The 17,786-nt window shown below is 38.3% G+C and overlaps 1 protein-coding gene across 1 annotated transcript in view; it reads left to right on the forward strand.

The window, feature by feature from the left end:
• The window catches only part of LOC123763735 (beta-1,4-galactosyltransferase 2-like), a 135,054-nt gene that overhangs the window by 44,382 nt on the left and 72,886 nt on the right, over window positions 1-17,786 (forward strand). The window contains exon 4 of the mRNA XM_045751054.2: window positions 17,427-17,610. Within this exon, the coding sequence (XP_045607010.2) occupies window positions 17,427-17,610 (184 nt within the window). The remainder of the gene's footprint in view (window positions 1-17,426; window positions 17,611-17,786) is intronic.

A 17,786-nucleotide genomic window follows, 5' to 3' on the forward strand; every position in this document is an offset into this window, starting at 1 on the left:
GTGCCATGGGTGTGAGGATTTGTGAGGTGGATACCAGGGTTGCAGAGGATACTGGGATGAGGGGTGGGGGGTCAAGTGAAGGGGGAGGGACAAGGAGGGTATGGGGTGAAAGGGTCTGGAGGACAGGAAGGAAAGGGGGGGGGGGGGGTTTCTATGCAGAGGAGGGTGGTGCGGTTGCCCTCCCCACTGGTGTTACTGGGTAGCTGGTTGTGGGTTCCCACCTCGCCTCTGGGGGTGATGTGTTGGGAGCTGTGGTTTCCTGGTTTTCCCCTATCGCCCTGCGCTTCTTCCTTGCTTCTGCCGCCATGGCCCTCTCCTCCCTTGTCATGTCCCTCTGGAGGAATACTTTTTTTAATTCTTCCACATGTTGCAGGGGGATTTTCTTTGTTAGAATCGTGTCCTTTGTGTTCTCGTTTGCAAACACTATCTTTAACACACGGTCTCGGTCTTTTTTGTACCAGCCTAACCTGAAAATCTTCTCAATGCTATGCTTAGTCCCTTCCATGGCTAGTGCCTTCAGTATTTCATTCACTGCCTCTTTGTCCATATCATTCCACTCTTTCCTATTAGAGCTTTCCTGCTCCTTAATACCCACAGCTACCGCTGATCTTTTCCTTTCCAGCAGCTGGCTAGTGGAGTGCGCCGCTTCTTGTGAGGTGGCTGCTTTCATGGCTACCTCCATCACTGCAGACATTACTTCAGAGTTGTTGTTTTTTAGCATTTCTGCAAATGTTGCTTTTATTGTGGCATTCTTTTCCAAAATACTATTACCACCTACTCCCTGGGTGGTTCTCTGAATCTCAGCATCGATACTGTTCTCTTTGAGGGCTCTAATCTCCTTTGCTGCTGTCAGCTCTCTTTTTAGGTTGCTTATTTCTCTCTTCATTTCATGCATCTCACTCTTGATGTGTGTGTGTGTGTGTTTGTGTGTGTGTGTGTGTGTGTGTGTGTGTGTGTGTGTGTGTGTGTGTGTGTGTGTGTGTGTGTGTGTGTGTGTGTGTGTGTGTGTGTATGTGTGTGTGTGTGTGTGTGTATGTGTGTGTGTGTGTGTGTGTGTGTGTGTGTGTGTGTGTGTGTGTGTGTGTGTGTGTGTGTGTGTGTGTGTGTGTGCTTCTGGTGTTTTTTATGTTGTTTTTTTTTGCCGAGCCCTGCGCGTTACGGTATTTTTTTCATGTGTGTCTGGGTTGTGGTGGCCGTTTGTTTCCTGGTTCCTGTGTGTTCCGGTCGAACGATCCCATGTTTCTGTATTGTGTGTGAATGCTTCTGAATGTTTATTTTTCGCCATTGTGTGGTTTTTAATGTATGTAACTTGGCGCGCCTCGTCTGGGTTGTGCAGTTTATTATTGTGTTTTCTAATGAATTTTGCTTGTGTCATGGGTTCTCATTTCAGTTTTGCACTATGAAAATTGTCCACTGTGTTTTTATTGTGTTCACGTATGTTCAACTTTTGGTGTGTCATCTGTATTGTACTTGATCTGTCTTGCTTGCATGTCAATTGGTGTTATGTTGTTGGGTGGTGTGTGCTGGTGTAAGGTTTTTCTTTTGGTGCTTCGGTGCCTTAATGTTGTAAAGCTTTTCTTGCCATGTATTTGTTTTATAAATAAAAAAAGAAAAAAAAGTGGCAAACCACCACCCAGCAGGGCAACCAGCAATCGTCCAATAGGAGACCCATTTCAATAGGTCTGATTACCTCGAGTACTCGTAAATATATGAGACGTGAAATATCTCCTTTAGAGGAAGAATGACTTTGAATAAAACACCGATCTTTAACGAAAATGACGTATGATTCGGAACTTTGAAAATGTGATATTGTAACTCAAAGCTTAACAAAAATACTGTTATGTATGGTATTAAGTCATTCGCCTTTGGTATTAAGTCATTCGCCTGTGGTATTAATATTCTCGCGGAGGACTCTGTAACAATGCTGCAAAAGATGCTCGCCGGCATATAGAAGGAAAAAACATTTACTGTGATTAAAAGTCAATATTGAGAACAGGGGAGACTGGATAGATTTATTGACTGGCTTCTAAAATGGGCTAGCATCCAATGGGTTCTCTTATCTATTATCTGTTATATATACTATAATCTATTATTATTTTCAAAACATTTATATTATGAGGCAACCTCTGCAGTAACTGCTGAAATAGACATAAGAGAAAACTTTGACATCGATGTCACAAAAATATATTCTTTATTTGTTCTACTAAGTTTATTGGTTCCCAATACTTCAATTTTTGTTTTAAAGCAGTAGTACAGGTATAGCTTTGGGTTCAAATATTAATTAATTTTGCAAGTGAGCAGGTCAGAAAACCGGCGACATGTCGAAGGTCCCCCATTTGCCTTGATTTTTTTTCCAGGTGAATTTTAAAACCTAACAGAGTTTTGGCCTTTATGGCTTAAGCGGGTAGGTGGTTCCATGGTTTTTTTAACCCTTTGAGTGAAAAAGCATCTCCTCTTCCCAGTCCTATATTGAGGCTTGTTGAGCTTGAAATCGTTGCTCCTTGTTTATGTTACATCTAACATTCTGAAGAAAATGTCTGGATAACAAATGCAAGCTTTTTTATTGGAATATTTGTAAACAAAAATATATTAGCAAGATTTTTTAGTTAGCAGGTATTTTGTATTAGCAGGTATTTTGTATTAGCAGGTATTTTTAGTTAGCAGGTATTCTGTATTAGCAGGTATTCTGTATTAGCAGGTATTCTGCATTAGCAGGTATTTTGTATTAACAGGTATTTTGTATTAGCAGGTATTTTTAGTGGAGTTGTGCCATCACTGAAAGAATTCTATAACTTTTTATATTCAGCACGTCTAGCAGAGAGGTGAGAGAACCATTTAAGGGTTTCTGCAATGAGAAACTCCAAATTTCTAGGTAGACATTAAAATGTGAGTGAAACAGCCAATTGAATGGAGTGGCGTATGTATCTTATTAATGAGTGATGACACTTCCTCTTTTAATCTTGCATTTATTTATTCCAATCATAGCACTCGCGTTATCTATTCCCATAGAGTTCTTCATGTCCAACATTCTATTCGTAAATAATAATACAAATTTAATTCCGTCTACAACTGACCAGTAAAACTTATTTTTATGAACAGTTACCCCAGTTAAGTATATACAGGCTGAGAGGAGAGATTTAAAAATAAGGAAAAGAACCATGCAGTGTTTATTAGACAGGACATTTCTAATGAGGAAAGGGAGGCAGCAAAGATAATCAGAGAGGAAAAACAAATGAGAAATTCAGTGAGACCAGAAAATGGCACAAAGAGGTGTACAGGACGAAGAGTGACTTGTTCATCACACTCCCCCCCTTCCCATTTCTGATACGGAAAGGCCCCCGTATAAACAAATACTCATCAGGGAAAACCAAAGCAGCCCAATTGTCAGGAGAAGTATTAAAGTAATATACACAAATGCAGATGGAATCATTAATAAAGGAATATAGGTACATGAAAGTGGCATAAGTACAGCCGCACATGATCACGATAACGGAAATGAAACTAGCAAGTGGTATAAGAAATGTAATTTTTCCACAATGGTATCTAGGAATAAGGTGTGGGAAAAACCTGCTGGGATTGATATAAGAGGAGACTACCAGGGACGTGTACTGAACTAAATTAAAAATTTACTGTCTGCAAATTAATTCAATTAAAATCTCTAGGTAGGGTTGTAAATCCTAGCTCCTCTTTTCCTAATGACAGATTGTGGGCTGTAAGGGACAGGTGTGGTGAATGATTTAGTTGATAGAAGTTCCAGTCCACCTGTAGACAAGGATCTCACATCAGCTTGTATTTTATACAAGGATAAGATTTAATATATTCAGTTATCTGACTGAACACTGGCTCTGTTTAAATCAGGGATTTAAACATACATAGTCTAACCTAGCACCATAACTATTAACAGCCAATATGTACTTATACTGTAAACAACAAATTAAATTGTAAAAGTATAATAAATGACCTTAAATGTAGTCTAAATACTGTTAACTAAGTACTAGAAATTATTCAATTAAATGAACTTATGTGATAACTTAAAAATAACTAAGCAAGCAATTGATAACTTAATTTATATATTCAAGTATATATGCAATGTATTTATTCAATTTATGATACAGTTAGCTTGACTGAATCTCTTCCAATGCTATGAACACTCATGAGGTTCTTTACTTATTGCGGCTGAATTCTTTTCTGACACAATGGACACTCATGAGGCTAGTGCTGGATAAGATTCACAGTTACACTACAATTTTAATAAACGTACTGAAAAATGAGGCGTTGCCTCGCTTTTTAACCAACAGACAGATTTATAGAATATTAAAGTCACACAAGCATACAATTGGCCAATCATATACCAAATAACCTTCAATATACTTCTCTGCCAGTCGGGGTGCCTTGTCTGACAAGGTGTCAGACTGATTAACTCTCTCTTGTTGAGTTTTGGCACGATATTTTGTCACAGCGTTGCTGTATGATGATCTGGTAGCATTGCTACGTGATTGTCCCTGCAGTTGTAGAGAATGATAGTTGATGAAGATTAAGAATGAAGGTGGAGGAAACCGTCTCACTGTGATCTCTATACACTCTTATTTTATATAAATGTTCTAGGATTTTCCTTGTAGATATTGTCCAGGTACTCCCCCAGTTCTAGAGAGTGTTCACTGGTGATAAAGATATTAGATAAGGTGTCCTTGAGCTGGTAATGTTCGCTAAGGATCAGTCACTTGTTCACTCAGTTGTAAACAAACACGAAGTGCCCCGGGCTCTGTTAGTGGGCGCTCTTGCTCCCGAGATGCTCCTCCCTCTCCCTTGAGAGGTAGCCTTCTATGAATATTGATTGATTATTTTTACAGTCTAGACTTATGATTGAAATAAGATGTGATTATAATATAATTAGATATAAGATTTAAAGATTATAAGTAGTATTTGATAGCACCACTGATTCTTATTAAGGATTGGATTTTTAATCTCTACCGGAAGTTGAATAAATGTTCCAATAGTTTTTTAATTAAGAAATCCTTCTAGAAGCTTCTGGATCCTTGAGAGATCATGTACATAGTCACGTAGGCATCAAAAGGGCCCTGTTGCGTACGTGTTCATGTGGACACTGTCATCTAGGATCAAGCTATATAATGAATCTATAATGATTCTAATATGATTTTGATACGATTTAGATATGATTTTGTTATGATATAGAAATGATATAGAAATTATACATTTCTTAGATGATTATTAGATATGGTGGGTAAAAATTTCCCACATCTTCCAGAGGGAGAGAACTGGCACAGAGTCCAATACTAAGGACAATAGTAACCATATGTATTTATTTACTCTTCATTGGATTGATAATACAAGTGCAAATTTTGCTTGCACTTTTGTGCTGCTGTCCGTTGTGGACGATTGTGTCTGTTAGGAGTCTGTGGGTCTTGTGGAGTTAGAGTGTCTTGAGGTCTCTCAGGATCTAACTGCATCTGGCTCACTGATTCCATGTGGATGAGTTTGTCCAATGTCTTTAGGGAAGTTGTTCCTTTAGACAGGATTTTGACTATTCTCAAAATCCCCTGGCTATCTGGATGGACTGAGACAACTTTACCTAATGGCCAGTCAGCCCTAGGGCCATCACTGTCTACCAAGACAATATCGCCAGGTTGGAGATTAGATATATTATGTGGGACATTGGCCCCATAGTGATGTTCTCGTAGAGATGTAAGATATTCTTTTGTCCAAACATCATTCCATTTTTGGATTATGCTGGACAGATGCTTATACCCCTGAACCAACTCGCTCTGACCCACATATGAGGGATCTCTGATCTCATCATCCACTAGAGATGGTACTGAAGTCAGAAGTCTTCCATACATTAGGTGGGCAGGACTTAATGGCTCATGTTGAGTAGGATCCTCAGACAAGTAAGTCAACGGCCGGTTATTCACCCTTGATTCTATTTCCGTGATTACTGTCTGGAGTTCTTGAAGATTAATTTTCTGACGGTGTAGAGATTTTCTCAAGGATCTTTTTACAGTTCCTATTAACCGTTCATAAAATCCTCTGTGCCATGGGGCTCTCGGAGGGATAAATTTCCATCTGCAATGACGCTGTTCCAGTGTGGAAGTAACTGCAGGATGGGAACAGATTTCCCGTAGACATGCTTCTCCAGCTACCAAGTTTGCTCCGTTATCTGAAATCATCAGCTTAGGGCATGATCGGCGTGCTGCGAATCTGCGGAAAGCTTGAATAAATGATTGAGCAGTCATATCGGGTGTTACCTCTAGATGTACTGCCCTGGTGGTAGCACAGGTGAACAGACAGATGTATGCCTTGATAGGTTGCTTATCTGCAGTCCCTGTTAGATATATTGCTCCTGTATAATCTACTCCTGTCATTTGGAAAGGTTGTAGATGGACCACTCGTTCCTTTGGTAGGGGTGGTGGCCCTGGATAAGAGCAAGTTCTTGCATCGTACCTTCGGCATATCATGCAATTCTTCAAGATTGATTTGACTGACTGTCTTCCCTGAGGAATCCAGTACTGCTGTCTGATTTGTGTGAGTGTGTCTAACACTCCTACATGTTTGATGATTTGTTGATGTGTATGCAACACAATCAACCTTGTGATCCAATGATTTTTTGGTAAAAGCCATGGATGCACGGTATCTAGATTGATATCTGCGTGTTTAAGTCTCCCTCCGCAATGCAGAATGTTGTGATTTTCTTGGTCTATCCACAGACCGAGATTGTGTTTTAACTTATGCGGAAGATTTTCATAGTTATTCCCATAAGTTTCTCTCTGGGCTTGTCTTACCCAATAGATAAGTGCATATGGAAAAGTGTATTTTATACCTTTTTTCCTGAGATAATGAAACACGTTCTGTGTTACATTGATTAATTTGATGAGCGAGGAGTAACGAGTACAATCCAAGACTGATATTTGAGCTTGCTGCCTGGTGGTAGTTATGGTTTGTGTCGTAATGACGTGTGGCTTTTGTTCAGGCCAACTACCATTCACTAACCATCGAGGCCCATGAAACCAAATATCTGCCTTTGCAAACTGTTTAAATGTCATACCTCTTGATAAGAGATCAGCTGGATTATCCTTTGTTGTGGAATGTGGAATGACCTTCCCAACCATGTTAAAGACTGTACCTCTCTCAACCAGTTTAAGTTAAAAACGAAGCTATACCTAATAAATTCCATGTAACCCACCTTACCCCCTGTTGTCAACCCATGTATATTTTTTGTTTTTTTGTTTTTCAAATCAACGCTGTTTGAATGTAATTTTCTGTAATAATTTGTAATTGTATTTGTGCTGCTTTTTCAACAATGTTCCCCCATCTTTTACCTCTATTTTTTATATGTACTCATCACATCTTTTCTTTTTACCCATTAGTTTTAAGCTGTAGTCATTAATGTTTTTCCTGCCCGAAACGCTTTGCGTAATAGTGGCTTTAGGCATTGTATGTACTAGCTCTATCTATAAAGCCAACAAACTTTGTAAATCTCTTTATGTATGTACCTTACCTAAATAAAGATTATTATTATTATTATTATTGTTGGTACATGCAACAATTGAAAGCCTGCGGAAATTTCTTTAATTTCCGAGACGCGATTTTTTACATATGGAGTTGGACAGTTGTCGTTTCGTACCCATTGTAAGACAGCTTCATTGTCAGACCATATAATGACATCTTTGATGTTCATGGTAGACAAGACTTGTTTGATATGCACTGCTAAGCGTGTGCCAGTTAGCAGTGCTGTTAGTTCCATCTGAGGCAAAGTCCTCTTTTTTAATGGAGCGACTCTGGCCTTAGAGGTGATAAAATATGATTGATTAGAAGTCACTAAGTAAGCACAAGCTCCAAAAGCTTTGGCTGACGAGTCTGCGAATACATGTAGTGATACTTCTTCATTTTCCTCGACTATGTGTCTCGGAAAGATTATCTTTTCAACTAAAGTTTGTTCTTGAGCCACTTCCATCCAAGCTTTTTGTAACTGGATTGGTAGTGGATCATCCCAACCAACCTTAGCCTTCCATGCTTCTTGCACCAATAAACACCACTTGATAGTCAAAGGATTTAGTAGACCAAGTGGGTCGAATACTTTGCTAACTTCTGAAAGCAAATCCCTTTTTGTAGCGATGTAGTAATTTACTGGCACGGATTTGATCGCGATTGTGTCCGAGATTAAATCCCAATCCATACCTAACACCTTTTGTGATTCTGGTACGTGATATTTATATTCAGGGTAATCTCTTGCTATTTGATTATTCAATGTTGCATTATTAGAGGCCCAAGATTGTAGTGGCATGTTGGCACCTTGTAGCTCCTTGTTGGCCTCTTGATATAATTGTAACAGTTCAGTAGTACTGTTAACTGTCCCTTGAAAATTATCTACATATAGATTTTGACTGATGTCAGTCTTACAGGGACTTGATGATTTCTTCAGATGAGTATCTAGAGTTGCTTGCAATAGAAATGGACTACTTGTCGCCCCAAAAAGAACTGATGAGAATCTGAACGTCACTATAGGGCTATTGATATCTTCTGGGTTCTCTACCCATAGAAACTTAGTGAAGTCTCTATCTTCTTCCTGCAAGCCAACTCTGAGAAAGGCCTTACTTATATCTGCTGAATACGCATATTTGTTAAGTCTAAACTTCAACAGTATGTCATACAATTTCTGAGTTAGACTTGGACCTGTTTGCAAACAATCATTTAGACTGGTTCCTTGGGGTCCAGATTTAGAGCTACAATTAAAAACTATCAGTAAAGGAGTCGTTTTTGATTCTCTCATTACAGCCATGTGAGGTAAAAAATGGCCTGTTTGCTTATTGTCATGTTTCACGACTTCGATGAATTTATTCTTTAATTGTTGAGCAATAATCTCATGATAGGGTTTTAAATGCTCAGGCCTTTTTCTTAGCTTTGCTAGTTGAGATTTAAATTGACTATAAGCCATGTGATAATTGGTAGGTAAGGTTTTATGGTTGATTTTCCATGGTAGCCTTACCCAGTACTGTCCATCAAGGTACTGTACAGTTTCTAAGTATTGATTATATGCACAGACATCATCAGGACTTGGTTGTTCAGGAATTATTCCTATGACATCAAGTTCCCACAATTGATGTACAGATTCCAATCCATCATCAATCATGTGGGGAATTTTAAGTGGTGACTGTTCTTTGCCTAGTCATGCCACTATTACAGTTTCTGTATGATGTGATTTTTCAGGAGTTGAAGGTTCAAGATCTAGTATAGGTCCTGTCATCAATATGCCTCCTGCTGATTTGAGTATATTCATACCCATAGATTCTTCTGATCCCAGAATGAATCGATGATAGTAGTCAGCTCCAATCAGGATTCCGATATCCCCTATGTAGTCAGAATCAAGCAGAGGATCTGCTAATTGTATTCCTTTTTCTTTTAGGAATTTAATTGTGGCTGTCAGACCAGTCACTTCCATTTCAGTAGGAATTTTATCAACTACTATGGCTTCTACTGTCCTTTGGGATGTACCTAGACAGACATTGAGTTTTACTACTGGAAAGGTTCTACGACCAGAATTAGTAAAAAACCCTGATATGGAGGTAGATACTTGCTTTGAAGATTTAAGTTGTAAATCTTCTGCCATCTTTTTACTGATAAAGGTTTTCTGTGACCCTTGATCAAAAAAGCCTCTAGTTGGAATACAAATTCCTTGATTGCATAGTTCTAGCTGTGCAGTAGGCAATATGGCTGCTGTAACGATTTCTGTATCCAAGTCGTTGACATTACTCATTACTGTGCAGAATTGTACGGCTGTGGTGGTATTATCATCTTTGGGCTTTGCCTGAGATGCAGGTTGATTATTGGAAGTCTGTGATCTGGAGTGAGTGTTAATATCACCACAGAGTGCTGTGTGATGTACACTTTTATGACAATATTGGCAGTTCTGCAATTGAGTGTTACACTCACTTGTATCGTGCTTCCGTAGACAATGGATGCACCTGTTCAGAGATTTCAGTCGATCGATTCGACTGGCACGGCCTTCATAAACTGTGCATTGATAAATGCTATGTGCTTCTTGACAGAATAAACATTTTGGGGCACTTGTAGCTCCTTTTGTCTTATCTGTCTTAGGAGCTTGATTTCCTACAGTTCAGTTAACTGTGGGGGATATAGCATAAGAGCCAACATTATTCTGTTTCCACTTTGCAGAAGAGTTTTGTTGCCTTGATTTTGGACTGCCATTTTGGACATTTTTGTTTTTGTCTGTGGATTCACCTTTGGGGATTTTTTCTTGAGATCTAAGTTTTCATCGGTTTCGTAATCTTTGTACGTAAGCTCGAAGTCCATCAAAGATTTGGCTTTGTGATAAGATGTTGGTGTTATAATGAGTGTATAGGCTGTCTATGACCTCATTAGGAAGTTTCCTTTGAATGATTAACTTTATAAGCCACTCTGCATCTCCTACAGGTACTTTTGTACTGAGGGCTTTGATGATTGATTCTATAGACAATCGAAATGATTGTAGTGACTCATAACTTTTATTTGGAGAGGGTAAATCCAATAATTTGTATGAGAGACGTGCAATTGCAGTCTCCTTATCACTGTAGTTATCTTGTAACAACTGTAAGGCATGGTCGTAATCATCATCTGTTAATGACAAATTAGCAATGACCTGCCTTGCCTCTCCCCGTAACTGGCCTTGCAAATATTGAAACTTTGTCGCCTTTTTGAGAGAGGTCTTGGAGTTTATTATAGAATCAAAGTGTCTCCAGAAGGTATCCCAATCGTCTTCATCCTTGCCCTCAAAATATGGTAAATGTACCTTTGGGAGCTCTGCGGCTATATGTGTGATAGTTGCATTGCCCTGTTGAGTGGATGAGCTCACATTGGATTGGGTTCCTGCTTGAGATATTTGTTTGATTAAAGGATCAAGTTGATCTTGGATTTTATCTTCATACATTGTCACTTCAACGACAATTTCCTGAAGTTCCCTTCGGGTTAAATCTGCATTAGCCATTTCTGTTAGATAAATCTCTGCATGGCGTTTGATTTGTTCATACTTATCCACAGCTGCTTTTACTCGGGTATTCAGAATTATTAAATCAGGAGATGGTTGTCTAGCCAACTTTTGACATTTGTCAATCAGTTGAGTTAGGTGATCTTGCAGACCATTAAGTGTCCTCCTATTTCCTGTTTCAGCTGCTGGTGGAATACTGTTAGCCATTTTGACCTTTTCCGAGTTTCGGAGATCCCGAGATTTTTCTCTTTTTTCTGATGAATATGTTTGATGTTAATGTATTTTGATAAATGAGCTTTCCTGTCTACTTAGGTAATGATTCCAAAGATCGTCCTTCATTTCCTCCCTGGAATCTGGTTGTAGCAGGTGTTCAATTATCAAAAGTACTGTAATAATTTGATTTGTGGTCCGAATGCATGAATGCACCAAGTTGGTAAATCCTGTAATAATTTTTTAAAAATAGTAAATGGCACTATTTTTGCAAAGTTATTACAAAATCTGTTACTTTAATAATTGTTTGATTAAATACAGTAGAATGCCTACTGGTTTTACCTGTAATAGGGTTTGATACAGTTGATTATGGTTAGATTGTAATGAAATGCTCTTACAGTGATGATAACACTTTTTTAAAGAATATTATGTAATGAGCAGCTCTGAAAATCAGTAAATTAGAGATAATGCTGGATAATACACTTAAATATGTATGTAATGTTACCACAAATGAGGTAGGTAATTGTATGATTAAGATGCAGTTCAGTGTCTGTGACACTGATATACTTAAGTACTGTGGTTTCTTAACACTGAACAGTATCAGTATGCTATGAATGCTTACTAGTTAATGGATTATTTGTTTACTTAGATATATAGCTATGATAAATATTGGCTGATAGCCAGGTTAGGCAAGAATATGTAAGAATTATTCCAATGCAAAATCAAGAAGTTTCTTATGTATTTATCATTGAAATATTCGGTAAACGAATGATCATAAATATCTAGGTACAAAGGACCATTATTATCTAGGTTCGAAGGACCAATAATGTGGGAAAAACCTGCTGGGATTGATATAAGAGGAGACTACCAGGGACGTGTACTGAACTAAATTAAAAATTTACTGTCTGCAAATTAATTCAATTAAAATCTCTAGCTAGGGTTGTAAATCCTAGCGCCTCTTTTCCTAATGACAGATTGTGGGCTGTAAGGGACAGGTGGGGTGAATGACTTAGTTGATAGAAGTTCCAGTCCACCTGTAGACAGGGATCTCACATCAGCTTGTATTTTATACAAGGATAAGATTTAATAAATTCAGTTATCTGACTGAACACTGGCTCTGTTTAAATCAGGGATTTAAACATACATAGTCTAACCTAGCACCATAACTATTAACAGCCAATATGTACTTATACTGTAAACAACAAATTAAATTGTAAAAGTATAATAAATGACCTTAAATGTAGTCTAAATACTGTTAACTAAGTACTAGAAATTATTCAATTAAATGAACTTATGTGATAACTTAAAAATAACTAAGCAAGCAATTGATAACTTAATTTATATATTCAAGTATATATGCAATGTATTTATTCAATTTATGATACAGTTAGCTTGACTGAATCTCTTCCAATACTATGGACACTCATGAGGTTCTTTACTTATTGCGGCTGAATTCTTTTCTGACACAATGGACACTCATGAGGCTAGTACTGGATAAGATTCACAGTTACACTACAATTTTAATAAACGTACTGAAAAATGAGGCGTTGCCTCGCTTTTTAACCAACAGACAGATTTATAGGATATTAAAGTCACACAAGCATACAATTGGCCAATCATATACCAAATAACCTTCAATATACTTCTCTGCCAGTCGGGGTGCCTTGTCTGACAAGGTGTCAGACTGATTAACTCTCTCTTGTTGAGTTTTGGCACGATATTTTGTTACAGCATTGCTGTAAGATGATCTGGTAGCGTTGCTACGTGATTGTCCCTGCAGTTGAAGAGAATGATAGTTGATGAAGATTAAGAATGAAGGTGGAGGAAACCGTCTCACTGTGATCTCCTCTATACACTCTTATTTTATATAAATGTTCTAGGATTTTCCTTGTAGATATTGTCCAGGTACTCCCCCAGTTCTAGAGAGTGTTCACTGGTGATAAAGATATTAGATAAGGTGTCCTTGAGCTGGTAATGTTCGCTAACGATCCGTCACTTGTTCACTCAGTTGTAAACAAACACGAAGTACCTGGGCTCTGTTGGTGGGCGCTCTTGCTTCCGAGATGCTCCTCCCTCTCCCTTTTGAGGTAGCCTTCTTTGAATATTGATTGATTATTTTTACACTCTAGACTTATGATTGAAGTAAGATGTGATTATAATATAATTAGATATAAGATTTAAAGATTATAAGTAGTATTTGATAGCACCACTGATTCTTATTAAGGATTGGATTTTTAATCTCTACCGGAAGTTGAATAAATGTTCCAATAGTTTTTTAATTAAGAAATCCTTCTAGAAGCTTCTGGATCCTTGAGAGATCATGTACATAGTCACGTAGGCATCAAAAGGGCCCTGTTGCGTACGTGTTCATGTGGACACTGTCATCTAGGATCAAGCTATATAATGAATCTATAATGATTCTAATATGATTTTGATACGATTTAGATATGATTTTGTTATGATATAGAAATGATATAGAAATTATACATTTCTTAGATGATTATTAGATATGGTCGGTAAAAATTTCCCACATAAGGAAAGATGGTGTAGCTCTGTTGCTGCAGCTACACTAGAGTTATGACAAGCTAAAAATAGCAGAGTGAGCTGACCAGCAAGAGTATATACTAGGAATAGCAACAATGGGAGGGGTGAAGATAGTGGTAGCAGTAATTTATTATCCCCCACCAAACAATAGAAGGCCAAGAGAAGAATACGACAGATGAACTAAGATATGGGATAGAATGGAATGGTCTTGGTCTGAGGACGGGTTGTAACCACAATCCTGTAAATAGGTGTAGGGTAGTGTGCGTGCATGCATGACACTCCGAGATAGCGTGACCTTTTTATACAGGGCCTTCACGAGAGCCTCTCTACTAATGACAGACTACAAATATCGGAGACTAGGCATAAAAACAGGTGAGGCATTGTGCTGAAATTAAGACCACATTACACGTTCATATTTTTGTAAATATAACTACTTTACTACATTGTTGAAAGCACACTATGTGTGCACCCGATGTTCATGTGGATTTGTTGAGGTTTTTGATGTTTTCTTTTACCTCTCCATCTTCTTCTATCTTGAAATGATTTCAGGGCATTTTAGTGTCCCGGGGCCCGGTCCTAGACCAGGCGTCCACCCCCAGGAAGCAGCCCGTGACAGCTGACTAACACCCAGGTACCTATTTTACTGCTAGGTAACAGGAGCATTGGGTGAAAGAAACTCTGCGTGTTGTTTCTCGCCGGCGCCCGGGATCGAACCCGGGACCACAGGATCACAAGTCCAGCTTGCTGTCCGCTCAGCCGACCGGCTCCATGGACGAAGGTTAGAAATACATTTATTTTGTTGCAGTCAGATTACGTTTTTTTGTGTGTTTGGACTAAGAGGCAGGAAAATAAACCCTCTTGAGGTTTTGCAAGGTAAATCTGTTACAACTTTTGGGATTTATTATTGATGCTTGGAGATGGGATGAGAGATAACTGTACTTCTTGTTATGTAAATGTGCCTGTGTGCTTCTATTTTTGTCAGAGTTTATATAGGATGCACTCTTTTATGTTTATTTGGATGTATATGTGTATATATTGACTTGTGCTGGGGATATGTTAATCGAGGCCCATGCTTTTGTTTTAAGTGGCTGTTTACTGCAAACCGTCCTTGACTCAAGTCCATTATATCCAGCGGTCAACCCAACAGACGCATTCATAAATGTTTACATGCTGTTCATTCAAAACAGGAATTTTCTCAAATATGAATTAATATTATAATATATTAACATATTGTGCATATATATAGGCATAGGTTAGGTTAGGTTAGGTGTTTAGGTTCTGTTGGCGATTATTTGTATTTGTACTACATGCAACCCGTCCTCGACTCAAGTCCATTACATCCAGCGGTCGACCCCACAGACGCATTCATAAATTTTAACATGCTGTTCATTCAAAACAGGAATTTTCTCAAGTATAAATTAATATTATAATATATTAGCATATTGTGTATATATAGGCATAGGATAGGTTAGGTTAGGTGTTTAGGTTCTGTTGGCGATTATTTGTATTTGTAGTACGTGGGTGGAGCATTTATAGCGTTGTGATTCGAACAAAATTCGTCAGTGAAGCACTTGTTCCGGATATGTTCGAACGTCAGCAGTTGTGAGTCGTGTGTAAACCGCTTTTCATTCATAAACAGGGGGTTTGGCGGGTGCATGGAATCACTTTTGGATCTTTGTTTGGAGGACGGGCTGGTACGTGGGTGAAGCATTTATAGCGTTGTGGTTCGAATAAAATTCGTCAGTGAAGCACTTGTTCCGGAAGTGTTCAAACGTCATCAGTTGTGTCATGTGTAAACCTTTTTTCATTCACAAACAGGGGGGTTTGGCGAGTGCATTGAATCACTTTTGGGTCTTTGTTTGTAGGATGGGCAACCCGTCCTCGACTCAAGTCCATTACATCCAGCGGTTGCCCCCACAGACGCATTCATAAGTTTTAACATGCTGTTTATTCAAAACAAGAATTTTCTCAAATATAAATTAATATTATATTATATTAGCATATTGTGCATATATAGGCATAGGTTAGGTTAGGTTAGGTGTTTAGGTTCTGTTGGCGATTATTTGCATTTGTAGTACGTGGGTGAAGCATTTATAGCGATGTGGTTCGAACAAAACTCGTCAGTGAAGCACTTGTTCCGGAAGTGTTCGAACGAAATCAGTTGTGAGTCGTGTGTAAATCGTTTTTCATTCATAAACAGGGGGTTTGGAGGGTGGATGGAATCACTTTTGGATCTTTGTTTGGAGGACGGGCTAGTTTACTGGTAACTCATCCTCAGGTCAAGTCCATTCCATCCCGTGGTCGACTGGATGGAATACCAGTGACGCATTCATATATATTAATATACTGCTCATTCAAAACAGGAATTTTTTCAAATAAAAATTAGTTTTATAATATATTGTGGATATATAGGGATTAGGTTAGGTCGGGTGTTTCGGTTCTGTTGGCGATTTTGTATTTGTAGTACGTGAGTGAAGCATTTACTGCGTTGTGGTTCGAAAAAAAAGTAATCAGGGAAGCACTTGTTCCAGAAGTGTTCAGACGTTATCAATTGTGAGTCGTGTGTAAATCGTTTTTCAATCCAGCAATCTTCATAAATAAAGGGAAATGGTGGATCCATTCTATGCACCTGCCAAACCCCCTGTTTATGATTGAAAAACAGTTTACACTCAGCTCACAACTGGTGATGTCCGACACTTCTGAGACAAGTGCTTCTCTCACGTCCTCTGTTCGAACCACAATTCTATAAATGCTTCACCCTAAGTACTTCAAATACAAATAATCACCAACAGAAACTATATACCTAACCTATGCCTAATTATACATATAAATTTTATTTATAATAATATTAATTTACATTTGAGAACAATCCAATTATTAATACACAGCATGTTAAAATTTATAAATGCGTCTGGGGAGGATGGCCTCTGCTTTAAACAGCCTAGTGTGAGAACGGAGTGGTTTATGAGGACGGGTTGGTTTATGAGGACGGTCTGGCTCTTCAGTTCTGATTTCACGAGTCGCTGCAGGGTAAAGAGCAAGTTGCATTGCTGGCTGTGGGGGCTTCATGATTACTTAGCCCCACTGATGTAATAATGAATGATGTTTCCGGTGTTCGTGATTCTGTATGCTAACGTTTGTCTGGTTAGCACAGCAGGTAGGAGTGGTGTGGTGCTGCTTAGTGCATGATTCGCGGTGAAGGTGAGGGTTATTTTGGGTCTTTCTTATTGTAAGAGTTTGGAGTTTGTTCTTAATTTAACTTTTGTGTACTATTTTGATAATTTAAGTTATATTTTGTCATTATATATATCTATGTGATGTATATTTGGTATTTTTTTAAATTATCGAAAAACATTTTAATAATTTACGTCTACCTATCTGTGTGACACTGCTGCTATTTTGGCCTTTCTGGAGCAATAGTGTAGGATCCTCAGCCTGTTGTAATGGTGGAGTTGAGAAGCATGCAGGTTGGGAGCTTTATTTTGTTTTATAAAGCTTTCAAAGAACTTTGACCAAACAGCGATTATATATTTTCTGAAATTCATCCCTTTCTTCATACATTTCGCTGACCTTACCCAGATCAACCCAAAATGTGTTTTTATATTTGAAAATTTTATAGTTTTATATGATCTCTATCTTACTTTTACTCTACCACTTCCTTTCCATAAAATAACAGGAACGGAGCCGTTTAACCGGGCATGTCTGCTGAACGTGGGGTTCTTGGAGGCGCGTAGCGAGGGTCCCTGGGACTGCTACGCCTTCCACGACATTGACATGTTGCCGGAACACGACCACCACCTCTACCACTGCGCCTCCCAGCCACGACACCTGGCCATTCATATATCTAAATACAACTATAGGTGAGAGAGTTTATATACGACTGTATATAGGAAGGTGAGCATACCCTTTTATTTTAAGAAACTAAAACCTCTAATGAAACGTTGGCTACTTAACTGTGAATGATTTTGGTAAATTATGAATGAAAATCCCAACTGGTTATTAAATAATTTGAGGTAAAAAGCAAAAGGGAGAAAAT

Source organism: Procambarus clarkii, chromosome 52, assembly GCF_040958095.1.
Source record: "Procambarus clarkii isolate CNS0578487 chromosome 52, FALCON_Pclarkii_2.0, whole genome shotgun sequence".
Taxonomy (NCBI): domain Eukaryota; kingdom Metazoa; phylum Arthropoda; class Malacostraca; order Decapoda; family Cambaridae; genus Procambarus; species Procambarus clarkii.